The sequence below is a fragment of the Ipomoea triloba genome, chromosome 10 (genome assembly GCF_003576645.1).
Source record: "Ipomoea triloba cultivar NCNSP0323 chromosome 10, ASM357664v1".
NCBI lineage: Eukaryota > Viridiplantae > Streptophyta > Magnoliopsida > Solanales > Convolvulaceae > Ipomoea > Ipomoea triloba.
This window is the reverse complement of record NC_044925.1, coordinates 23,020,214-23,046,225: the sequence shown is the minus strand read 5'-3', so window position 1 is coordinate 23,046,225 and position 26,012 is coordinate 23,020,214. Positions and strand designations below refer to the sequence as shown.

The 26,012-nt window shown below is 36.8% G+C and overlaps 4 protein-coding genes across 5 annotated transcripts; 2 read left to right on the top strand and 2 right to left on the bottom strand.

Annotated features, from left to right (window-relative positions):
• The first annotated feature begins 3,731 nt into the window (after positions 1-3,731).
• On the top strand, positions 3,732-5,718 carry LOC116032627 (glucan endo-1,3-beta-glucosidase 11-like). The gene is made up of 3 exons (XM_031275289.1): positions 3,732-3,976; positions 4,082-5,193; positions 5,384-5,718. The coding sequence occupies exons 1-3, from the start codon at positions 3,913-3,915 to the stop codon at positions 5,477-5,479; spliced, it is 1,272 nt and encodes a 423-aa protein (XP_031131149.1). The 5' UTR covers positions 3,732-3,912; the 3' UTR covers positions 5,480-5,718.
• Positions 5,719-5,764: 46 nt separating this feature from the next.
• LOC116032626 (serine-rich adhesin for platelets) lies at positions 5,765-11,820 on the bottom strand. Its single transcript, XM_031275288.1, has 8 exons — positions 10,513-11,820; positions 10,015-10,328; positions 8,442-9,593; positions 8,187-8,345; positions 7,763-8,087; positions 7,605-7,675; positions 7,365-7,487; positions 5,765-6,364 (listed from the first exon to the last, which is right to left on the bottom strand). The coding sequence occupies exons 1-8, from the start codon at positions 11,402-11,404 to the stop codon at positions 5,984-5,986; spliced, it is 3,417 nt and encodes a 1,138-aa protein (XP_031131148.1). The 5' UTR covers positions 11,405-11,820; the 3' UTR covers positions 5,765-5,983.
• A 5,873-nt stretch (positions 11,821-17,693) lies between these two features.
• On the top strand, positions 17,694-21,435 carry LOC116032651 (polyadenylate-binding protein-interacting protein 12-like). Of its 2 annotated transcripts, none has more exons than XM_031275321.1 (10): positions 17,694-18,688; positions 18,818-18,925; positions 19,419-19,463; positions 19,560-19,632; positions 19,739-19,851; positions 19,935-19,994; positions 20,089-20,136; positions 20,219-20,287; positions 20,814-20,875; positions 21,120-21,435. In XM_031275321.1, the coding sequence occupies exons 1-10, from the start codon at positions 18,296-18,298 to the stop codon at positions 21,175-21,177; spliced, it is 1,029 nt and encodes a 342-aa protein (XP_031131181.1). In that variant the 5' UTR covers positions 17,694-18,295; the 3' UTR covers positions 21,178-21,435. The 2 variants fall into 2 exon arrangements, with proteins under 2 accessions (XP_031131181.1, XP_031131180.1); XM_031275320.1 differs by having other exon boundaries at positions 17,700-18,688; positions 18,815-18,925.
• Positions 21,436-22,096: 661 nt separating this feature from the next.
• Positions 22,097-24,714, bottom strand: LOC116033576 (alcohol dehydrogenase-like 4). Its single transcript, XM_031276325.1, has 10 exons — positions 24,595-24,714; positions 24,375-24,511; positions 24,233-24,282; positions 23,825-24,153; positions 23,388-23,470; positions 23,111-23,186; positions 22,903-22,964; positions 22,707-22,802; positions 22,463-22,624; positions 22,097-22,355 (listed from the first exon to the last, which is right to left on the bottom strand). Exons 1-10 carry the CDS (start codon positions 24,692-24,694, stop codon positions 22,245-22,247), a joined length of 1,206 nt encoding a protein of 401 aa, XP_031132185.1. The 5' UTR covers positions 24,695-24,714; the 3' UTR covers positions 22,097-22,244.
• Between the last annotated feature and the right edge of the window lie 1,298 nt (positions 24,715-26,012).

Sequence of the window (26,012 nt, the reverse complement as noted above, 5' to 3'; positions counted from 1 at the left end):
TGAAAAATTGAAAAACAGAAAACAGAAAACAGTTTTCTGTTAGTAAACAGGCCCTAGGTGTTTCCAGCCATGAATTACTATGGCAGGTTTTCAAAAAAAAAAAAAATTACTATGGCAAGTTTAATTGCCAGATACATTTTGTACAACCAAAATAACTAATTTATTATTATCTTGATCCATTTGAAATACTCTTTCTTGATAAATATATCATATTTGTTATTTTAGTTGTTGATATAGTTGATGGGTAACCATTTCATCCATAATTTGAATTACATAAGTTGAAACTACCTTAACTTTTTAGATAAGTCGATGTCATCATCTCACATGTGTAATGATAATTGAAAGATTTTCGTGTTTTTTTTTTTTTTTTTTTTTTGAAAGCATATTGCTTGTCTTGTTCTTTACTCGATCGTTTGCAGCACAAATACCTTTGGTTAAATTCATTACTACAAATAGATATAAATAATCAACCTATTAATTACATGTCCGGCCTAGCTTTGTATTCCAAAATTAAAGTTATATCGTAATAGGGGGTGAATATAAGATATTTAGGAAAAACGCAAATCTTATGTGCATGACATACATTTTGTGTGAGGTGTTCAGCGTACCCTAGCTATATGAGGAATAAGTATTTTAATTTATTTGGAGCTTCTGAGTTCTGACAATATAATTAATGTTCCGATCTACTTCCAACGAACACATGCATATTATATTGTCCTTCCAATAAGAGTGCCGCCGAATGCAGTATTGGATGTGATCAAATGACAAGCTAAATTTCTAATAATACATTTTCCGCTTGCTTAATTATATTTCTGCATTATATATATTATTCACGTACAATATTTGCTAGCTTAGCTTAGCTTAGGTTGTTCTTCATTATATTCAGACTTTTCTCTTATCTTCAATTCTTTTCTCAATATATCTGCCTGATGAATACAATGTAGAGTTCATTGATGGTAATAAGGGTTAGAGATGACTGAAGCATTAACTGGTGAAAGAGCTGAGCGGCTGGTTGTTATACAGGCCAGCCAGGGTTCCACATGGGATGGGATGGGAGCTTTAATTTGATTTCAATTCAATGTTAGTTGATGCATGCATGTGATTCTTGGCAGTGTTTGTTGATATCATTGTTTACTTTTGCTTTAATTTGTCGTCCATCATATCCTTAGCTTGTTTTCTCACAACAAATGATTATGCTTAATTGCTGCTTTCTTATCTGCTTAATTTGCTCCATCGATCTATCTCCTGGAAGCTTATACGAACATGAATGCTTGCATCCAGTAACAGCTTCAGTCCAGATTTTTGTGTTCAATGTCATATATATATATATATGCAATTTGAGCTCATCATTTTACCATGGGAGGGGAGGGCAAGCCTCCATTACAAGTAGTAGCAGAATGAGAGAACGAAGCCTCTCATCTGTGTAGAATATAATTAATATTACTAGCGGAACTGATCCAATTTCCAACTAGTGAGATTAGACCATAGTAATAAATTAAATCTTATTTTATACCTAATAGGTAATTTGGTTCAAACTAAGAAATTCAATATACTGTTTCTGTTGAGCATATAATATATAAACATAAATGTGCAGTTCAACTATCAGCTTAGGCTTTTAGTTGGATGGAGCACATCAAAGTCTATCAGCTTAGGCTTTTGGATGGAGCACGTGTTTCAATTGTTTCCATTGAGGCTAGAAATACAAGCTTCGCGATATAATATGAAAATAATTAAAAGGGAAAGTAATTCACGTTGATTGCCAACTTGTCAAGTAAGCTAGTTACTTGCTACGTCAAGTCACAAGGGTGAATTGCATTCTTTTTTCAAGTTTGGAGGTCTATTTAGATTTTTTTGTTATTTTTTTGTTCCGTTCAAACTCCTAAGTAAAAGATGCTATTCAACCATTGTAATATAACTCTTCCACAATTTTGTAGAGTCAAAGTATATAAGTTCGGGCCAAAAGATTTCTCTCTCTCTCTCCTTTTTTTTTTTTTTTTTTCACCTAAGAAAATAAGACCAAATAAATTCTTACCCTCTTCGTCTCCAAAAATGGTGACAACAGATTTGGAGACAAAGAAGGGTGCTTCTTCAAACCTTCTTCGTTTCCAGATTTAAAGACGAAAGAGGAAAGAAGAAGACATGTATAGCCGTCATCTATATTTTTTAATAATTTAATTTAAATTTATTATTATTTATTAAAAATATTAGGTTAATTGCCACATCAGATATTACCGACATTATAAAAAATTAATCAACTCTTGAACCTAAATATACAAAAATCACTAATTAATAAACTTAATTATAATTTTAAAAATTCAAGAAATTAACTAACTTTTCGTATAATGTTGAAGATTTTTTTAACCCTTTTCCCCAAACCCACCGACATGCAATCATTTAGGGCTTTTTGGCCGAGTTCCGACAATGTTCAATTGGATGCCACGTATTTTGTCCGGTGCTACAGAGGGGCGGTGATGCACCGAATTTACAAGAAAGAAAAAAAAGTCTTAAAAGCACATCTTGTTTCAAGTTTTTTTTGAAACAAGTTGCTAACCATGTGAGTTGTATTCCCTATTCATTTTCCCCATCTTCCTATCCTATTCATTTACCCTCCTGCACCTCCCCATACCAATCTCAAATTCACCACGATGATACTTCACAAACATCATTGTAATTTTTGTTAAAAATTATTTTAAAAATTAATACTCTCGGATCAACAATAAACAATAATAATCAGTTTATTAGTATGAGTGATTGTACACTCTTATTAAGAGGTTGGGAATTCGAACACCCTCTTGTATGGAAAATCAATCTGATCAGCACTTTGCGCTTTAATTGAGTCGACCATGTGCGAACGAGATTAATCTAACTGTCTAAGTATAGCACGAATTAAAAGGTATTTTTTACTGTTAAGATCTGCTCAAAACACTCGGTGTGTGGTCCCACATTAAATTATGGTTGGGACAGCATAAACCAGATGTGAAATTCCCCATAACATCAAAAGCCAAGCTTTACTCTTTGGCCTCCTAATCAATCAAAGCATCTAAGAGGACAAGCTGCTTCTCTCTTTCTCATCTCATCCCATCTCATCTCAAAGGAATAACACACTTTTTATACGCAGTGTCTAATCGGTTTCTTGCTCGATTGTACAAACCTAGCTGTGGCAACACTAAAGTTTAGATTTCTGACTCCCCCACTCTTTCATCTTTTGTTTCTCACTTTCCTCCCCTCCTTCTAACTAAAGCAACAATAATTCTGCTCCAAATACAACTAAACTAAATTGGTTAGCCAATTCAAAAATGACGTAAAATCATCCTTCACTAACTCAAAGAGGTAGTTCAAGTGGCAAATAAGTTTTTTTGTGGAGAAAAACTGAACCAGCCGTTAAACGAATAGAAAAGACCCCGAACACTTCATGTGTAAATCATTAAAACACTTCCTATAATTTATTTTTCCTACAAAACTTTATGATAAGTGGGGACCTCAAATTGAATTTTAGTCATATCCTCTTCTTTTTTTTTTCTTTTTTTTTTTTAATTTACTCAAAAGCAATGGGGAATCAAATATAATGGCGAATCTTTCATATTTTTATGTAATTGTTTTTACTATAGTGATATGCCTAAAGAAATGTGAAGAATTAATTATATGAAGTATTGTATTATTAAAATTAGAGTAACATTTATTATATTATTATTAAGGGTTATAGCCTGTGTATTTGTGACACCTAAAGCTAGTTCCTTGCTCAAAAGCAGCTAAAGTGCAATGTCAGTGCAAACTTTAACGGCTATTCCTGACGCCGTTATATAATATCACACTCCATTACTACTCCAATCTCCACTGGTTCCCCCATTCAGAACCTTAGCTAACTCGCCTCACCGTTTTCTGGGACTGGTCTTCTCTCTCACTACGCCATTAATGGGGAGGGGGGAAGCTTTGTTCCCTTCTAGTCTCCGTTTTTCTATTCCATTCTTTTTCTATGGTATACTATTTTTGCTTGAATTAATTTCTTTTTTTTAATTATTATTAAATGCATTTTGTTAGGGCTGATAGATTGTAATTGAGTGGATATTCTTTGGTTTTGTAGTTTTATTGATAGCGTACCAGGCATTGGCGGGGTCGATTGGGATCAACTACGGCCAGGTTGCTGACAATCTGCCGTCGCCGGAGGATGTGGTTCCGTTGGTGAAAGCCGTCGGGGCCACCAGGTTGAAGCTGTATGACACGGATCCTAAAGTGCTCAAAGCTTTTGGCAACACTAATGTGGAGTTCATTGTGAGTGTCCCCAACGAGTACTTGTCTAAAATTAAGGATCCTGCGAAAGCTCAAGCGTGGGTTAAGCAGAACGTGCAGGCGTATTTGCCGGCGACCAAAATCACCTGCATCGCCGTAGGAAACGAAGTCCTGACCTTCAATGACACTACTCTGTCCGGAAATCTGCTCCCGGCAATGCAGAGCGTTCACGCCGCTCTCGTGAGTCTCAACCTGGACAAGCAAGTGACGGTGACGACCGCGCATTCTCTGGCGGTGCTGGAGACTTCGTATCCTCCGTCGGCCGGGGCGTTCCGGCGAGATCTGGTGGATTGCATTTGCCAGATCCTGGAATTTCACGTCAAAACTAGTTCGCCTTTTTTGATCAATGCGTATCCCTATTTTGCGTATAAGGCTAATCCGAAGCAAGTGTCGCTTGATTTCGTGCTCTTCCAGCCAAATCCAGGGATTGTTGATCCCGTCTCCAATCTTCACTATGATAATATGTTGTTTGCTCAGATGGATGCGGTTCACTCTGCTTTAGATTCGCTAGGGTATAAGAATGTGTGCGTGCAGATCTCGGAGACGGGGTGGCCGTCTAAGGGAGACGCCGATGAGGCCGGTGCGACGGAGGACAACGCCAGGAAGTACAACTGCAACCTCATGAAGCTCATGACTTCTAAGAAGGGAACTCCGATGAGGCCGACTAACGATTTGAACATCTACGTGTTTGCAATGTTCAACGAGAACATGAAGCCCGGCCCGACCTCGGAGCGCAACTACGGGCTCTTCAAGCCCGACGGAACCCCAGCCTATCCTCTCGGAATCAACCTCAGTACAAACATCAGTTCAGGCGGTTCCGGAACAAACTCCGGAGGATCTACGCCGTCAACGTCCTCTCCACCGGGAACTTCCTCCACAGGCTATCTGTCCATTTCTTCGGATTCGGTGCGCCCTCCCACTTTTTGTCGGTTTTCTTTTTGCTTTTTGACATTAGCATTAGCTAGCTGTACACATCTAATTTAGGTGCTCTCTACTTTGTGATTGAAATTTAATTTTTTACTATTTTAAAATAGAAAGAACATTTGCTGAAAGAGTATTAGTTTCCTAGCGTAAATTGATTGTTGAAATATTTCAGGCGAGACAAATGGTGTGCAGGGGCAGAAGAACAGAGATGTTTTTGCAGATTGCAGTATCCATTATGTTGGTCCACCAATTATTGAACAGAGTTTAGAGTTTTTTGTGTTCAGAAGACAAGGAAGAAGGGGGAGGGGAATAATGTGATTCCTGCACTCGTACGGGGCTACTTTATTTTGGAATCAATTCTCGACAGCGGGAGGATTATTCTTTTGTTGTTATTATTAGAAAGGAGTATCATTATTTTACTCTGATGTATTAATTATTTGTTTGCAGACTCACTTTTACTTATAATTATATAATGATATATATGCAGCTGAGACATTGAAATATCAACAATTCAACACTACTCTATCTTCTAGACTAGATAGCACAGCTGGTATAATAGAGATATTTTGATGTTGATTAGGGATTAGAATTTAGTAGCTAATATGTTACATTTGGAGCATAAGCAGTGACATAAAGGCACATTTTGCCCAACAACATTTTACCAAAACACACAATTGCTACAGGGATGGATATACAAACTAAAGAATCTGCTAATTACTCCTCATTCTACATTATGAAACTGAGAACAGACAAAACTATTACTAGTACTAGATTAGGACATTGTTCTGTCATCTGAACTACCAGATGCCTCTTTTGTAGCTGGAGAGGTAGCGCCTTCCATATCATCTTCACTGAACATGCTGTCATCGCTAGAATTTGAAAGTGACGCAGTTTCATCATCCTCATCATCACTCACTACCCCGGCCCGATGTCTTCTCCTAACATCCTTGATACCTCTTCCTCGTAGAGCCAGACGCCTCCGCTTCCGTATGTTCCTCTTTCGCTTAGGGTACTCTTCCTGGGGTGACTCCAAAGACTTGCTGCTGCTTACGTCTTTGCCACTCCTGTCCCTCCCACTTCCATCTTCATTATCCTCCAACTCATTACTATGAGAATCGTTATCGAGTTTGCGCCTCTTTCTACTTGTGCTTGTCTGACAAAAATATAATTCAGAGTAAAAGGTTAGTAATCTGTCTTACATAGTTTTTGAAAGCAGTAATCTGTCTTGTATAATTAAATTGAAACCACCATATCTCTTCTATTGCATCTCCACACTCATGGAGGTCAACAAAACTACTTTTTAAGGGAAAGGGTCACAAGGAGAGGTTTACATGCATGTTAGGGTGTGTTTGGTTCGCACATGGGAATCGGAATTGGAATGGGAATCAAATACTTGTAATGTTAATGGGTTTTGGTGAAAGCATTTTGTATGTTTGGTAGTAGGGTGGAATTGGAATGATTACCACTATTCATGTTTGGTTATATGTATAACCCTATAATAGGAATAAAGGTTTTAAAAATACAAAAACAAAAAATCAAGGCAATTGATCCTAATATAATGACATCCAAAGCACCAATATGAACCAAAAAAAAAAATTCAAAACAAAAATCTAAAAGCACTAATCCAAACTTAAAAATCAGATTACTAATAAGATGAAATGATACTCGTTTTTAATTGAATGGGTAATCAAATCCCATAGTTGTGTTTTAAAAAGTTGTCAACCAAATACTAACTATGATTTTGATTCCCAGCCCATGAACCAAACACACCCTTAATCTCTACCGAAGTCAAACAATGTTAACGTTCATAGAAATTAATTCTAGAATAGAGGACATATGAATTATTCCATTTACTTTGTTCACATATCAAACAAAACAGCTAGTCCACCCATTCCAGCAAAAAACTAAATTTGTTTGCGAAAGACTGGACCGATATGAGTCCATTCAGAAAGAGTTATACATATACACACAACACACAAAAAAAGAACCAAAGGTCCACCATATGCACAGCCCCCATTTTCATAAGCTTAGAAATAACGTCAGCTATATTGCATTTCTGTGCCAATTTGACATAACCATTATTCACCACTAACAACACCCCCAGCAGTTTCATATACACTTGTTGTAAATTGATTGAAATTTCAGAAACATACCTTGGGACCACGATCAACAAGGCATGCCCATTCACTTCGATTTCGAAGGCAATCAAGAACAGCCTGAGAGTGACTTGAGTATGCGTAACGCTCTCCATTGTGTTTCCTCAAGTGAGGCCAGTGCTGCATAAAAGCAGAAAGATTTTAATGAGCCCCAGTTTTACTCAAAATAAAATAGGCAAGAGAGAGAGAGATTAAACTCATGAAAGGGAAAGTAGTATATTCTTAAAGCAACCATACCGGCAGAACGGCATTGCAGAGTTCTTCATATGTCATGCGTTCACCTTTGCTCATAATCTCAGCAATCAAAGCTACAACGTCAAAATTTAGAAATGATGAATAACCAGAAGGCATTACTATAAACAGGCAGAGATATAATTGTATAAATGAGAAAAAACCTGGTAAAGTACGATGTGAAGGGCGCCCAGTCACTCTAGCATCATCACCAACAGTACTTCGCTGTGAATTGCGAGAAGACAACTTCTGTTCTTTTGCTTCATGCGAGGAAGGACAACCATTACTCCCAGCTGCAGTGGATGAAGGGCTAGTCTTCTTCAAAGAGAGCACACTTTTTGAAGATCCAATTTCTGCTTCTCGCTTGGCATGGGTATCTTCTCTTCTATAATCAGGAGAAGTTAATCCTTCCCTCTTCTTAGCTTCATCAACCCCCTCCCTAGAACTGATGGAACCATCTTTACCTGAATCCTTTCTTCTTCTAGATGTCTGTAAAGAAATAAAGGTAGATAAGACAAGTCAGTAGAATTGAGCCAAATTGGATAGTGCATCTGTAATAAGGAGTTAAGGGCAATGGAAGCAGCTTACCAAACCATGGTCTTTTACTCCTCCACTAGATGTTCGCTTCATTAGCGTACTCGTAGCTGCCGGGGAAGTTAAAGTCGGTAAACTACCAGCATGACGCATCCGTGGCACCCGAGGAACTCTAGGAGAGCTATTGAGTTGTTGATGCAAGAGTAAAGCAAGCTGTTTAAAAATAGAAAAGTTGTAAACCCATTGTATATATGTATATATATGTATATTTTTAAAAGTGCAACGAGAAGATGCATTTGTTTTTCCTACCTCTTCATCACTCAGCGCAGCTGGAGAGGATGACAATGTCGGAGGGTGCATCAGAGTCGCACTAACTTTTACTGAAGGTTGGCTTCCAGACTGGTTTACCTTATCGCCCTTTTGGTGTAAAATTGTACCTGAGGGTTTATTCTGAACACTTGATGCCCCTTCACTTTGCAACGAACTAGAAGATTCACCAGAGCCTGAATTAGCAGACACATTTCTCACTGAAATGGTCCTATGAGATGAATGAGGGATGGAATCCTTTGAATCAGACAAGGTTCTCTTAGAAGATGAAGCATATGTGATCTTGGTCACTTGGGCTTTTGATGCAGATCCAACAGAAGACTTTGGAAGCTCTTTTACCACTTTCTTAGGATTTTCATGCCCCTCTTCATCCCTAGCAACATTAAATGAGGTAGCCTCCATTTTACTGCTAAGATTATTGTCAGACTTTCCCCTCTGCATACTATTAATATCATGATTATGAGCATTAGATGATACACAGCTCTCAGAAGCAGACGGTTTTGGAACCAAAGAAGTCGATGAGGTCGAAGAGGATTTCCCCATAGTCACTATCACTTTACGCTGACTCGGAGCTGTTGCTGTACTAATGGTTGTTGAACTGGGTTTAGCCACATCTTCAGCAGGTTTTGTACCATGTTTAAGCCCTGATGAGCTATTCTTTGCTCTCTCAGTATCTTCAGATATTGTTGATTCTTGATTAGATTGAAAAAGATCACGAGATAACCCATCAGCATTCTTCATTTTATTATTTCCAAGAATTGTGTTACTACTGTCAACATCCTGTGATTTATGGTCCCTACCTTCAGTATTAACTACAGGTGCATCATTTACCTTAACACTTTCATACACGAGAATATTAGATGTGTCTGCATGATGGGGCAAGGATCTTGTTCTTTCTAACATTGCATCACATGGAGATGAAGATTGAATATCAAAGTCTCCATGAACATCATCTGCTTTTGCTTCAGTTTCAGGCACTGAAGAGCAAGTCACATTGTCACCAGTCAAATCACGACAATTTTGAAGACTCTTAACTTCAAGATCATCACTTACTGTGGCTGTTGTACCAGACTCTGACTTTTGCAATTCAATCTTCGCACTAATTGTCGAAGCCTCTCTACCACCAGCACCATCCTAACCATGATAGAACAATGTTAAGCCAGAAGAGTGGCAGGAAAGCAATAGTATATGCTCAAAATCAAGAATAATTCAGTTTACGTGGGACTTGGATAATGCGAATTTTTTTCCTATTCCTGGAAACTAGCAGGAGGTTAATTCAAAGACTATAGGAGCCATAAACAGACACACACACACACACACACAAAAGATAGAGGTCATAGTTTTGCCTTCTCAATAAGTAAACACCACAGTTAATAGTGATATATCAGAATTAGTAACTCACTATCATCAAAACATACATATTCACATCATAAGCCATCTCATCGTGATAAGTAAACACTGCACATAACAGTGATATATCAGAATAAGTAGTAGCTCACTATCATCATAATGACATAATATACACATTCATATCATGAAACATCTTAAGCCATACCTCCTCTTTTATAGGTAAATTGGCAGATTGGCTGGGATCTAGGATTGATGCTGCCATTCCATCTTTTTCCCTTTGCAAATTCTGAACCTTTGAAGCAGCTTGGTTTAGATTCTGCTCTTGTAGAAGTGTTTCACTAGAGGAGTTTTGTTTAGATGCATCAAACGATGACATTTTTGAATGCTGGTCGCTTGAATTTGAAGTGCCTTTGTAATAACCACAATCAGTATCCAACCTTTGAGGACCTTCTGCCAAGCGATCATTGGGTAAAGCCCCTTCCAATTGCATTTCTTTCTCGCCATTTAAAATTTTGCAAGCTAAAATAATAACAATCTAAGTCAAAAAAGAATTTTAAGTGCAAAAATGTTTTGAAGAATAAAAATGGAAACAGTCTTTGGCAGAATGGCAGCTACACAAAGAAGCAAATAGATCCTACAAATTTATGCAATAGTTTCTAAAGAAATACATAAAATATCTACAATGTGAAGTTTAAAATATCACCTGTCCTGAGATGCGGGTCTTTCTTCTTAAAATCTCCCTCTTTTTCAACAATTTGGGCCTTCTTTCTCATCTTCCCCCCATGATCTTTGGATATCCCAAATTCTTCTTTCTTACGCTTTCCAGAGTGTATCGTAATGCGATGTACTGAACTGGCATCCTTCTTCACATTGGTATGCAACTTGATACCATCTGAATCGGAACCATCCAATCTTTTTGTCTGTTTTGAAGATGATACATCACACTTGGCATCACTTTTTACAGCAACTGAGTTAGACACAGGTGCCAGCAAGTTACTTTCCTTTGATAAGGAGAGTAGAACACCAGCACCATTATCAGTAGTAGTTTCATTATTTCCACCACGTTGCTTGTCATCTCCCACATTATTTTCAGTGTCCCAACAGGGGAACTCCCTATACTGAAAATTAAACTTTTTGGGCACATATCCAGTACATTTCCACAGTTGAGGGCTAAAAATCGATGAGATCCCAGCAAATAAAGCCGGATCACCTCCTGGAACCCCTTGCACGTGGACCCTTTCCTCCATGGGCAACTCAGTCCAGAGCCTGAAGGGCCTTTGTGAAGGAAAGCTCGGATTGAATGGATTCTCCATATTCAATGTCTTAGTAGGCAATTCCACCAGGAGCTGTGCAACTTCAGTTTCCTCACTATCATTTCTACTGTTCTTATTCTTACACTTATCACAAGCAAACAGCTTCTCACTCTTGACATATCGCACACACCGCGTATGCACCCACACCCCACAGTCATCACAATTCACCATCTCCTCTCCATCGTCAAAATTCACCCCGCACACACAGTCCACAGTCCATGAACCATCCCCCCAGTCATCCTGCGGATTTGGCATCGGCAGTCCATTCGATCGACTCTTCATTCTTCTACCTCCCTCTCTCTATCTCCCTCTAACCCTAATCAAAGCAAAATCCTAAAATCCTAAACTAACCACGATTCTCCACGAATTGCTTAACCACAACACAAGCTAACAATCCCTCCACTCTCACACGTTGGCATCATTTAACAGATTATAAAAAGAGCAACATAAAGCCATAGCTATGAAATTCTTCAATATTAAACTCACAAAACAAGGAATGTCGAGAATACAGTTTAAGGATGTGTACCGAAAGGCGAAAATCTCGTCCCCGTGGCCCGTCGATGATGCGGCGAAGAAGCAAAATAAGACGGTGTGATAGAAGCGGCTTTAAGGTCAGAATTCCGGCAGTGAGAAAGGCTAGGCGGGAAGCCAAGTTTGTGACTCTGAAGATCGCTTTCGTTCTAGAACTCCAAGGAAGAAATGCCAGACCGGGCGGAATCCAAAAGGGCAATTTAATTCCGGTTGTGGAAATAAATTTGGCGTCCGTCACGTCTGCCATCTTGGCTCGGCTCGGCTCGGCTCGCTAGTTTCTACTTTCTACCAAAACGCAATAACCCAAACACCTCACTATTTACTTTACTGATTAGTGATTACGACTTTCAGTTTGACCTTTCGAACTAATTCGCCATTAGATGACATGCAATGTTTTTTTTTTTGATAAAAATGACAAGCAATGTTCATTGCACTTTTAAATAAAATTAAAAGTTAATTTCTTTTTTTCTAAATTTATAGCTGTCAAACTACTTTTAGACTCAGTTTAAAAATCATGAAAATTATTTATGTAAAATATTTTCTGTAAAATAATTCATTTTCAAGAAAATATTTTCTTTTTTAATGTTTTGGTGCATTTTGGAAAAATGTCTTGATGTGTTTGGTTTATTTTTTAGAAAATGGGTAGAATTGTATAATTAAACATTTTAATTATTTTATTTCAAATATAAAAATAAAGTTATTTATACAAAATTATAATTAAAAAAAAACGAGCGCTGGAACCAGAGCAATTCTCTGGACTGATATAGTTTTTGACAGAAATCAGTCTGCTGGAAACGAGAGTCTTGGTATAGTCATGCTCTGTCGGTGTAGCCATGGTTCGTTGGTATAGTCATGCTCCGGAAAATGACTTTCCGCCAAAATTTGGCGGAAGTCGTTTTCCACTAAAATTGCTTGATTTTTCCCAGTCAACGGAAAATGCTTTTCGTTGACTAGATTTTCCAAGAGTACCCAAACATGAAAATTTTGGTTTCCGAATTTCCAAACACACCCTCAGTTATTGTGGCATGAATATTTTTTGTCATTCGTCAACAAAACCATTTAAATAACGTTAAATACAATGGCATTTTGATCCGTTCTAGTATTAATTCATTTTCCTTTTCTGGTCCTATATTGATTTGTGTCATTTCACTTTTAGTCCATTTTTTCATAACATCCCATTTGGTCCTAACATTATTTGTTACGTGACCTTTTCATGAGTTTTGCAGTAGACTTATGGTAGTAGTTTTGCTCTATTATGTTATAAATGAATAATGTATTATTTATACTATCAATGAATGTAGAATCAGTGTGTGTTGTTTTTTGAAGATACTCTTTGTGTTGTTCTATTACGAAGAAGAAAAAAGAAGATTTTGAGTGATTAACAATGTCATTCTGAATGTTATTAAAACATATTTGTTTACAGAGGACAAAAAATGGTCATGTCACAATAATGCTATGACTAACGGGGATGTTCTTGAAAAAAAAAACTAAAAGTGGAATAACACATATAAATCTAGGACAAGAAAAAAAAATTAACAATTAGAACTAAATATACCAAAATGTCCTTATTTTTGTTGACGGATAACCAAAAAATGATCATGTCATAATAATATTAGAATCAAAGGAATAAGTTTTGAAAAATGAGACTAACAGTTGATTAGACTGACACATATAAATCTACTATGACTAAAAATAAAATTAAACCCTAAAATTAATATGTATATAAAATAATTATTTGAGTTGAGGTTTATATTATAATTATAACACTAGTATTTTGTACGCGCGATGCGCGAAAACTTATGCCCAATATTAAAATATTAATAAATAAAAATAATTAAAATGTATGATATGAATCGACATACATATTCGTTGAATCAAATACATATCCTTTCGGCGAGATAGACCCCATCCGTGTTATAGATGGGTAAAGTTTATTAAGATTCTATACTCTAATTCAAATTATATATACACAAATAATATATGTATTTTATACACACATATATGATTTATCATTTATAGAAATTTAATTAAAATATAATCAACCATTAAATAGAAATTAATAATTTAAATAAAATGACAATTAAATAATAGGAAAAAGATATGATAGATATAGATGTAGGGTAATAATGATGGAGTTAAAACTAACGGGGTAATAATGATGGAGTTAAAACTAACGGTGTTATAATGGTGTAAGGGTAGTTTTGTATAACAAAAATGTAGTAGGGACAATTTTGTCTAATAACATTGAAGTGTACAACATTTAAAGTAAAATGTACACATTTATTAGCATCCAAAAAGAGGGACATAAATCAAGGATATAACATTGATTGAGACTTATTATGTTTTTAGATTAGTTAAATGAGCGTGATAGGCAATTAAATGAATGATTAATGATATCAAATTGTAAAATTATATAATCAAAATAAATAGAAAAGTATTATACGTTCACTTACCATTGCACATGATGGGGCTATAGAGCAGTCATACTTGCCCTACATGGGTCACAAGTGAATTACACGATCTCATGAGGGGTACATTCTTACAAGTACACTTTCTAGTCTCAAAAAGGATGACAAGTGCACTTTTCAATCTCAAGAGGGTTCACAAGTACACTTTCCGGTCTCAAGAGGGCTCACAAGTGTACTCCTTAGCCTCTAGATGGCTAACAAGTGCACTTCTCGAACCAAAAAAGAATCCAAATTACTACTTGCCAACCTATATATATGGTCGTAGACTTATTGGTCGCAAAATCAGTAGACTTACTTATCGCAATATCAATAGACTTACCGGTCACCATTTCAATATACTTACCGATCATCATTGGTAGATAGGTCAACTCCGTCGTTACCTCAACTATTTACACTTGTCATGGCCGACATGAATGCTCAATCAATGGATGCCACATCATCCTTGTCAGGGTTGACCATCAGTATGTCTCATTGTCACATAGTATAAACAGCCCATTATGCCTAGTGTAAAGGGGGATTTCGGCTCCCAACTTACATCACTCCAATCAGAGCTTCCCTGCCTCGTGTGGTTAGAACTAGGGGTGAGCAAAAAAAACCGGAAAACCGATAAAACCGATAACCGATAACCGAACCGACCGAAAATTTCGGTTATTCGGCCATTCGGTTATTTTGTCGGTTATTGCTAGTTCAAAACCGCGGTCACCGAATAACCGACACCATTTATATATATATATTAATAAATATTATATATATAATTATATATATTAATAAAGCATTACTGACTCTGTATTAGACTATTAGGCCTCTTCCTCTCTGCCCCCTCCGCACAACTTAATCTAATAATATTCTCAGCCACTCGCCAAAGCCAAACCCTAGTACTCTTCCTCTCTGCTTCGCTCTGAATCTCTCATCTTTGTAACTTTGGACATTGGTAGTATTATATTATTATATGTTTGTAGTGTGTGTGGACAGTGTGGCCACTGCCAGTTTGTTTTGTATGTTAAAGTGTTAAACATAGTTATTACTTAGTATTAATGTTTGGTGTTTTGGACTTTGCAGTGTCTTATTATATGTTTGGAGTTTGAACTTTGCAGTGTGGCAGTTTGGAATGGAATTTAAATAATTTTATAATATTTATGTTGATGTTAGTATGTTAGAGAAATTCGGTTTTTCGATTACCGAAATAACCGACCGAAACCGACGTATTCGGTTTCGGTCGGTTATGTGTGTATAGTCGGTCGGTTTCAGTCGGTTATGAGTCTTCAAAAAATGCTTTCGATTATCGGTCGGTTATTGACCGTAACCGACCGATGCTCACCCCTAGTTAGAACCCTAGTGGGTTTCCCGTCCTTATCACTTACCTCCTAGTTGTCTTCACGACCAGATCACTCCCGTCTTAATTAGTTTAATTTCTCGGCCACATTGCTCACCCTTAGTTGATTCCCCGGTCTAATTACTCACCCTTATATTTAATTTGTATTTTGCTAGTATTAAATATAATATATCAAATATACTATTCAACAATAATAGTGAATTTTGGTCTATCCAGCCTAAAAAGGCCCATGATTTTTTCCTTTTCAGGTTTCAATGTAAAATGTCTTGTTTTGTTATTTCTTTTTTACTATTAATTCTTGTTATATAGGTTGACCCGAGTCAATTCGCACTATCAACACAAGATGACAAGAGAGGAGTTTAATTGCGTAGTGAGCACTCTTGAATAATAGCTACGAGTAGGGGTGTCAAACTGGGTAGAAGCATGTGGACTAGCCCTAATCCGACCTGTCATGGGTCAGGTTAATACCTACAAAAATTTACCCGCAAAAAATACATGGTTAGTACGTGCGAATTGTCGGGCTATGCGAGTTAGCCCAACCAGGCCACGGGCTTCCCAATATATATATATATATATATATATATATATATATATATATATATATATATATATATATATATATTAGGGTTCCAATGAGATCATCTGTTTAGGTAAGATCGTGAGATCATATCTTGTACTTCCATGTAATATTTTTTAATGGTCTAGATTGATGGACACACACACTTCGATCGCATACATTTAATCACCGTTCGCACACACTTCAACTTGAAATCTTAATCAATCTAGACCATTAAAAATATTTGAGATCAAATCTTGTACATCAATCTAAAAAAATTTAATGATCTAGATTGTTTGACACACTCACTCCGCTCGCACACACTTAATCACCGTTCGCACACATTTAATCACCCCCCGCACACACTTAATCACCGTCTGCACACATTTTATCACCGTTCACATACACTTCAACTTAGAATCTTAAATCAATCTACGCAATTAAATTATTACATTGATGCATAAGATCTGATCTCACGATTTTAGCTAAACAATTGATCTTATTCGATCCTTACCCTATATATATGTGTCCGTGTGTGTGTAAATTCCCTAAAATTAAAATGGAATCCATATGGACTAGGGATGTTGGATACTCTGTATTAAATATTAGTATAGAAAAGTGACTAAAATAATATATAATGTGTAGGAGTGAGAAATAGCATGGTTTGTTTTTTTTTTTTTTTAAAGCATGGTCCACAAAAAAGGAAGAAAAGATGAGAATAGTTGGAGAGAAAATAAAATAAGATATTAAAAAGGGGAGAAATAAGAGTTGGATTCACAAAATGGAGAGATAATGAGAACCATCGTGGATGCCTTACCAGCTGATAACTAATTAGCAGTACGTTAACCACTTAATTGCACCATATGGAACCTTAATCATGAGTCATTGAATGGCAATAATTAAGGACTATAATAGATTTGTAATGATGTTGGAGTGAAGCTAAAAACCAAATCCTTTGTAATACGGTAGTATGTATAAGGGCAAAATTTTATAAAACTTTTCAAACTCAAATCTCCATTGTATATCACTATAAAAAAAATTGTTGTTTATTTAGACTTTTATTGTCGTTAAAGAATAAAATAAATTTTATTACAAAGTCACATCCATAAATTTGTATCAAGTTAAATGTTTAAAGTTGAGTTGATTTTCAATTTTTTTTCATTTTTAAATGGCGAGGAAAACATGCCATCATTATCCGATAAATGTATTAGGTAAACGCAATCAATATAGTGATTATAGCTAACAAATAATTACAAAAAGATAATTCAAAATTGAATTTATAACTTTATAGTTGTTAAGTCAATCATATGACTAATTTGACTAAGATTTCATTATTGTGAATTGTCATGAATTTTTCAATATTTGGACTATTTGTTGAATTCCTAAGATATTATAATTTACGTCTTTTCAAATGCTCTATTGGATTGAGGTGTAGAGCGTGTTAGGGTAGCGGAGTGATTCAATTTTATTTTTATTTATTTATTTATTTATTTTTTTGGAAAATGGTGATTCAATCTTTTGAGGCAAGAAAATGAAATGCAAGGTCGAAAACGCCCCTGTGATAAGGAGTAGTTTGTTAGGTAGGAGAAAATGCTAACAGATGTCGGATGGAGCGGGCACGCAGCCGCAAACGGCCAGGTTTTGCAAACAGGTACGCTAAAAGCGCAGCTGCAACCTTATCGTTTTCAACGCTTCCTTCTATATCTACGCGCCAACCCCAATCCCCAGTATTCCTACTCTCGTCCCTATTATTCTACCTCGAAAACCCAACCTCAATCCACTAATTTTAAGGTTCTTGTGTTTTTGAATTATTAAACTTGCTTAAATCCTGATTTGGTTTCGCAGGTCGGGGAAAAAAGGGGAGACTTGAAACAAAAAAAAAGGGAAAATAGTGTCTGGGTCCTCCTTATATTTTGTCTCCATTCGCTGTTCTTTTGATTTGAGGTTGCTGGGTGGGTTGCTTTTAGCCATTTCGGGTTCTCCGCAATAATCAATCTCCTCGAGGTTATCTTTCTAGTCTGTCTGTCTGTCGAGTGTCAATGGAGAATCTTTGAACTTCTCTTGAAACGGTGCGTTTCATACTTTTCCGCAAAGGTATTTTGATTCGTTTCGAACACTTGTTAAAAAGACTGGCTTTTGCTTTTTTTTTTTTCTCTGTTCATCTTCATTCCGTTCTGTGTTCATCATAAGGTTTGATCGAATTCATCGATCTAGAGGGAGTTAAGAGAGCAGTGGTTTAGCTAAGCTCAGGGTACTCTATCTAGGGTTTAGTTTAGCCTTTGATCATGGCAATGGTGGAGAATGCTTCTCAGGAAACGGCGGTTATTAACGGCGACGGTGATCAGCTGGAGAGTAACGGCGGTAACAATCCGATGGCGGCGGACTCCCATGGCTTGTACATGAAAGTCCATCCTTTCCAGGCGCACGGTAGCAACAAGCAGCTGCACAAGTTGGATGATCAACCGCCGGTGAACGACGGCGGCAGCAGCAGCGGCGGAGAGGTGGAAGTGAACGGCAGTGATAGTGGAGAGGAGGGGCTAAAGAGGGACATGAGGGAGCTGGAGGAGATGTTCTCTAAACTGAATCCCATGGCTGAGGAATTTCTCCCTCCTTCTATGGCTAACAATGGCGGCTTCTTTTTCATGAACTCCGGCAAGGGTGTTTCCAATGGACGGCGGGTATATGCGTTTTCCATAGACTGCAATCAAATTTTTGTTTGTTTATATTATTTCTCTCCCTCAATTATATGTGTTCTTTGTCATAATTTTGTTATATGTGTTTTATGTTTATGGTTTCCTTGATAGAAGAATAACTATAATAATCAAGGAAAGAGAAGAGTGAATAGCAGGACAACTATGGCACAGAGGGAAGATGTTATCAGGAGGACTGTTTATGTATCTGACATTGATCATCAGGTAGAAAATCACACTTCAATATCATGTCTCTACATTTTTCTCTTCTTTTATAGTTTTTGAGAGTGAGGGAAACCCGCAACCACACTGGATAAATCGCGCCCGGTGGGCAAAAGATCACAATGATCTAAACCAGTCTAAGTTGTTCATGGCTTGATCACTCAAACCAAGAAGGCCTAATAGGCCATTTTGGCTAATAGTTGAACTGGTAATCTTGTGGTGGTTAAATTAACATTCTGGCCAACTTGGAGGGGAGGAAAATCCGCAACCACACTGGATAAACCCCCGGTGGGCAAAAGACCACAATGACCTAAACCAGTTTAGGTTGTTCATGACTTGACCACTCAAACCAAAAAGGCCTAATAGGCCGTTCTAGCTAAGAGTTGAACTAGTAATCTTGTGGTTATTAAATTAACATCCTGACTGACTTGGCTGAGGTTGCCCCTTCTTTTCTAGTTTAGTTATTTGGGTAATATATTGTCTGTTTTGGTCTTAGATTACGGAGGAGCAGCTTGCAGGTCTGTTTCTTGGTTGTGGCCAGGTAGAACTGTTCTTCCTTCCTGCTGAAATGAAGTTGACATGCTAGTTAAACCTTAAACACATGCTAATGAGTTTTTACTCCTCATTTCCTATGAAGGTTGTGGACTGCCGCATATGTGGAGACCCCAAGTCCATCCTTCACTTTGCTTTTATAGAGTTCACTGATGAGGGTAATCTTGATGACAGCTAACTAATCTAAATTGGAGCAACATGGGTGTACTACTAAAATCTTGGAATTTGGAGTCTTATGCATTCTTGGGATTTATGGTTTTGCAGAAGGTGCACATGCTGCTCTCAGTCTTTCGGGGACCATGCTGGGATATTATCCCGTGAGGGTTCTGCCTTCTAAAACTGCAATTGCTCCGGTGAACCCCACATTTTTGCCTAGGGTGGGTTGCTCTCCCTGTTCCCTGTTTTCCTTGTAATTTCTTATTTCCATATATAATATTGATTTGTCATTTTTGGACTTCAGAATGGGGATGAAAGGGAAATGTGTGCAAGAACAGTTTATTGTACAAATATTGACAAGAAGGTATTATACTATTATGATGTAATTATAAATTATACTAACAATGACAAGGATTCTTTTGTGAAACTGTTCTATTTACCTGGCTTTGTTTGAGCAGGTTTCTCAAGCTGATGTTAAGCTTTTCTTTGAATCCATTTGTGGAGAGGTTTGTAACTCTTTCCCTCACTACGAACATGCGCCTCTTTTATTGTGTATATATAATCTCACGGGATTCCCTGCCTTTTTAGGTTTATCGCTTGAGGCTGCTTGGAGACTATCACCATTCCACCCGTATTGCCTTTGTTGAATTCACAATGGTAATTGATATTGATATTCTGCTTTGCTTTTTCTTCCTAGTTCTATCACTTCTATGTTGTTCAGGCTGATCAAATACCCGCTCCCCCCTCTTTTTTTCTCTCTCTCGGCTATAAGTATGCACTCTACCTTAAAATTTTAATATTGATAGCTTATGAACCAACAGTAACAAGTGATTAGGAAATACTGCATTCTAGAAGGAGAATTCACAATTTGCGATTCCAGTACTCATCGAGATTGCTACAAAAGAATCTGTTAATAGGTCATCTTAGGTTGACTTGCTTAAATCTGAATACGCTGGCTCACTTAGTTCCCCCGACCTCTGTTAAAGTTTGTAAGCCTATTCTCTGAATGCTCTCCGTGTGAAAGGTGTTATACCAATGCATATATAGCTACTGTAAAGAGCTAGTACCGGACTTCCTTCCATGTGTGAGATTTTGGTATGCCAATACTAATTAGAACATAAACTTATCTCGTTCCAACACAGTTTCTGGGCTTCTTTAATTTTGATCAGCTGTTATCCTGCAGGCTGAAAGTGCGATCGCTGCTCTCAACTGTAGCGGGGTCATTCTGGGCTCACTGCCTATCAGGTTACTTTCTCTTCTCATCTCTTGCCTGCCTGGTTTTAGATCTAAATCCCATCAAAATGAAAACTTTTTATAGCCCGTAAGAACCAAAACTTTTACCAAACACTGGGATAGTCGGACTTTTACCAAACTTTTACTAAAAACTTTTTAAATCCCACCATAGTCGGACTATCATAGTCCCCTCTTAGTCCATTGTACCAAATGACTTTGGTGCAGCAGAGTGAACACTGAACTTTTTGATGAACAGGGTAAGCCCATCAAAGACACCTGTGCGCCCACGAGCTCCTCGCCTTCAAATGACTTGATCGATTCAGCATTTCCACCATCACTACTGCCATCTATTTGGAATACCATCTTTCTGCAATGTGTAAAGAAATTGTCTTTTATTTCATATACATATGCTTCCTTCTGTCTTTTGGGTTAATTATTGTGCAAGGATAAGCTTTATCCTTAATTAGTAGTAGTTGCATTGCATTTCATGTTTTGCTTATTGTAACACGCTGTAGAGCTGGTTTGAACTTTGAGGCTATGGAAGCATGATATCATGATTTTGCCTTGCATTATATTATTCTGCTTTTTTTACTTGTCACCCTCCCCCTGTTCTTCCCAATGCGAGAAACTCGCTTTAATGTGTTTTTTATTACCATTTCAATTAAAAATCACATCCCTTAATTAAAAAGATTTTTTTTTTTTGTTTACATTGGTACTATGGATGTCAATATATTAGACATTAATTTTTTATTTTTGAATTTTTTTAAATCTTTATTCACATTATAGGGTCATGTATAACTAAACATCAATGATAATCATTCCAATTTCACCTTACTACCAAATTAAACATGCAAAATACTTTCTCCAAAACTCAATTACTATTACTAAATATTTGATTATCATTTTGATTTTAATTTCCTTGTGCGAATCAAATTCACCGTAAAAAACTATTCATTTGTTCAAATTACAAAATACTGTTTCAATTCATTATAAGTCTTTTAATTTGCATTGTGATAGATCCAACAACACAACAACAAATTAGTCGCATTGTACCTCCACGTAAGTTATATTCATCATATAAAGAAATTTTTAATAATTTGTAGTTTCCTAGCTAAACAATGTGTTATTTATTAATTGACTTCATTTTTTTATTGGTACGTATTTTTTTTTATTATTAAAATCCTAAATTATTGTATGATAATTTATTTAGAACGGGTGCAAATACTAGTTTGCTTTATAGAAAATTAGAGAAAAATTACAAGAAAATGCACAGTAATTTATAATGTTTTTGATGCACAGTAATTTATAATGTAATTTAATAAAATGCATTGAAAATTTAAAATTTTTGCATGAATGTTGGCCAATTTCCTGAGAAAATGCATCAAAGACGAAGAAGACAACGCAATGATTTTCCTTCAATAAGCAGCTGGAAGGCCTCATTTATCTGCTCAAATTCCATTTCGTGGGTGATGAATTCATCCAGCTTAACCACCTGTTCCATATTTTTTTTTAAAAAATAAAATTTATTATACATTGTCAGTAAGAAAAATATATAATAATATAGTCCGTACGTGACACTGGCAATAATAATAAGTATACCCCTTCCATGCATTGTTTGGCAAAGTGAGGCAATTGTGACTTCCCTTTGAAGTCGCCGAAGACCGACGCCACCACCCTCCGCCCGTCAAACAGCTCCATTGGGTGGATTGGCAGTGTCGTTGGGCTCGTATGTATCCCCAGAACCACCGTCAATCCCCAACCCTACACTCAACAATACTTTATCAATGCACACTCTTGAATAGTGATTGAAATTTAAAAAAATATATATATATATTTTACTTACGTCACTAGTGGATAAGAACGCGTCGCGGAGTACATCGGGGTGTCCAACACACTCAAAGCTATAGTGCACACCACCTCCTGTCATTTCGTGAATTTTCTAATAAAAAATTGATACATTAGATTTCTCAGCTTCACTTATTTGTTAATTTTATTTTTAAGAATTGATTTGGGTTCAAAATTTTTACTGTTTTACTGACCTCGTGAACGGGCTTGTCAAGTTCCTTTGGGTTTATGAAATGGGTAATTCCAACAGCTTCACCTACGCAAAAAAAAAAAAAAAAAAATATATATATATATATATAATACACAAGCTATGTAATATGTATATATATTGAGTAGTTGAAGAATTAGATTGGAATACAACACACATAATAAAAATATGTATACATATATTCAGAGTTGTACCTTTGATATGTTTACTGGAATTAGTGTCTATTCCGATTATTTTTGATGCACCTCTAATTCGTGCACCTTCCACGACCTGTTTCAGTGTAATGATTTCTATAATTATATTAGTCGAGATTTTAAAATCTCATGATTTTCAATCAAAGTTGAAATCACATTGAAAATGCTAAATTGTCTTTAATTTATGTACATTGATACGGAGTATTTTATTATTTTTGGGTGCAAAAAATTAACGAAATCCATAATCCTATGACCCCCACATCCTATTTCTACTTACAGCCAAACCAACGCCTCCGAGGCCAAAAACAGCTATTGTGTCTCCGGCTTGAACGTCGGCGGTGTTCCACACGGCTCCAAGTCCTGCGGCCCAATAACATACATTTTCTATTAATTGTCACCATAACCTAAGTACTAATTCTAAACCATATATAGGGTGTGTTTAGTTGACATGTTTAGCTATTAGAAATGAGTGTTAAAATCATTGCTATTATTTGGTTGACAGGTTTTTAGAATAAGTTTTGATTACTCCTTAATTGCACCCAACAGCTTCCTCAACTATTAATAATCATTTTCATTTCACTATACCTGTAAAATATTTTCATCAAAACCCATTACTATTACTAAGTATTTGATACTCATTCGGATTCTGATTCCATGTGCGAACCAAACAAACCCATAATGTTGCATTACTACAGTCGGAAATGAAATTCTCACCGGTAGAAACTCCACAGCTAAGCAAGGTCATGGTTTTGAGGGGAGCCAATGGGTCAAGCTTGAGAACACAGGCGGAATCAAGTACAGTGTACTGGGTAAATGTGGAAGCGTTGAGGAAATGATAGATGGGGTTCCCATCCTTGCTGGAAAACCGACACTTTCCGTCATTAATCATCGTACTCTTCAAGGGATTCACCCGATAATCTTTGCACAGGTTGGTCTTCTCGGATTTGCAGTAGGCGCAGTCCCCGCATTCCCCGTTGAAGATTGGTACCACGTGGTCTCCCGGTTTCAAATCCCCCACCCCTTCTCCCACGCTCTCAACCACCCTGCAATAAACATATTATTCTTAATCAAATCAAATCAAGTTTTGTTACGTTTAAGATATTGGAGGGTTAAGTACTATACCCAGAGGCTTCGTGACCCAAAATTCGAGGGAAAACACGTTCGGCTTCGTTCTGCAAATTAAAGGTACAAATACATCCATCAACAGAATATAATTCGACATTTTTCTATGTTTTGATCACACGAAACTAACGTCACACTATACCTTGCCTAGCCAGGCACTTAGGTCGGAATGACAAATCGAACTGAACAGGATCTTGACTCTGACCTCCATTTTCTGCGGCGGAGCCACCAGAATGTCCTCCACGATCATGGGCTGTCCGGGGGCATAGACCACGGCGGCTGCCACAATAGCAAAACAAAACATGAACAAATTAAAGGAGACCCGACCAAAATGTGTGTAATACCTAATACCTAATACCTACCTTTGCAAGTTATAACCTTGCCAACTGTACTACCATCATCAACATGAATGGAACAACTCTTTGCACAATCGTTTTCCAAACACCCCATTCTGGGACTCATCGAAACAACTCTACTGCCTGCCTCTGAGCCTCTCTTCTTTAAGATTCACAGGCGCCTATCTCCTCTCTTATAGACTAGCAAAATCCAACATTCAGATTTTACAATATTTATTAATCGGTCAATCAATATATGAATAATTAAATACTTGTAATATATACATTATTGTATTTGTATCTTCCAATAATCCCTATAAGGATACTGTTAATCCCTATAAGGATATTGTATTTGGGAGCAAATGATATTGTATTTGGGAAGAAAGGATACTGTTAATCACCATTCAGATTTGGCATTTATTAATTGGTCAATTCATAAATAATTATAGAATTGCAATAAATATATATATATTATTGTGCTCGTTTCTTTTAATAATCTTGATAAGAATTATGTTACCCGTCACATAAATTTACCTTTGTTATTCGGTTAATTTATAAATAATTAAAGAATTTCAATATTTATCATAAATTTGGTGAATATGCACAAATTTTGAGTATAATACAGTTTCCTAGTCTCGGTTTGGTAGGATTGTTTAAACATATATGTGCAACGCTTTGAAAGGCGGTACTAATCTCAACGTAACTGAACGTAATCTGCTATTTTGGTACATCAATATTTAATGTTGGGTTCACAAATTGGGTCGGTGTCTTTTAGCCATGTTAGTCGTGCCTAAAACGGGACAGCTCATAGTATTAACTTAATTGCTTCGTTGGGGTTCAATTCGTTGGTTTTATCAACCACGGGTCGAACGGTCGCTCAACACCACCAAAAAAATGTCTAAGTTTGATTAACGGTGAACACAGAGTTTTGCCTTTTATAAATTTTGAATTGCTTAAACCCTTTCAAGGTTTGAACACCCCTATTTATACAATGAGAAGGCTTGATCCCGCTTTGGTAACCCTAATCTACCATAAATATACAAGATTTACTTGCCTTATTACATTCGATTGAACTTCCTAAAGTATTTTGATTTACTTTCCTTATCTTGCTCACGAAATTTGATCCTGATCCCCTTGCCTTAGCCAAATTTGCTTTGCCTGAGCTACTCTATATGTCGACCGCTTTACCCATCCCGACTTTTGGGCTCGCTTTATTAGGGATGAGCTTTCGACTGGTTTACCCTTCCCACCCAGTTGGGCTTTGCCCTTTCTGACCCTTCGGTACACCCGACTACTAGGGTTCTTACTTGGTAGTTGACAAGTCTGACTGCAATTCTCCCAATCAGCCTCTTTGGCCTCATTTTCTTCTTCTTTATCACTCGTCTTTCTCTCGGAGTCTTCCCTCTCTCCAGTTTCTCCTCTTCATGTAATCTCTTCCACTCATT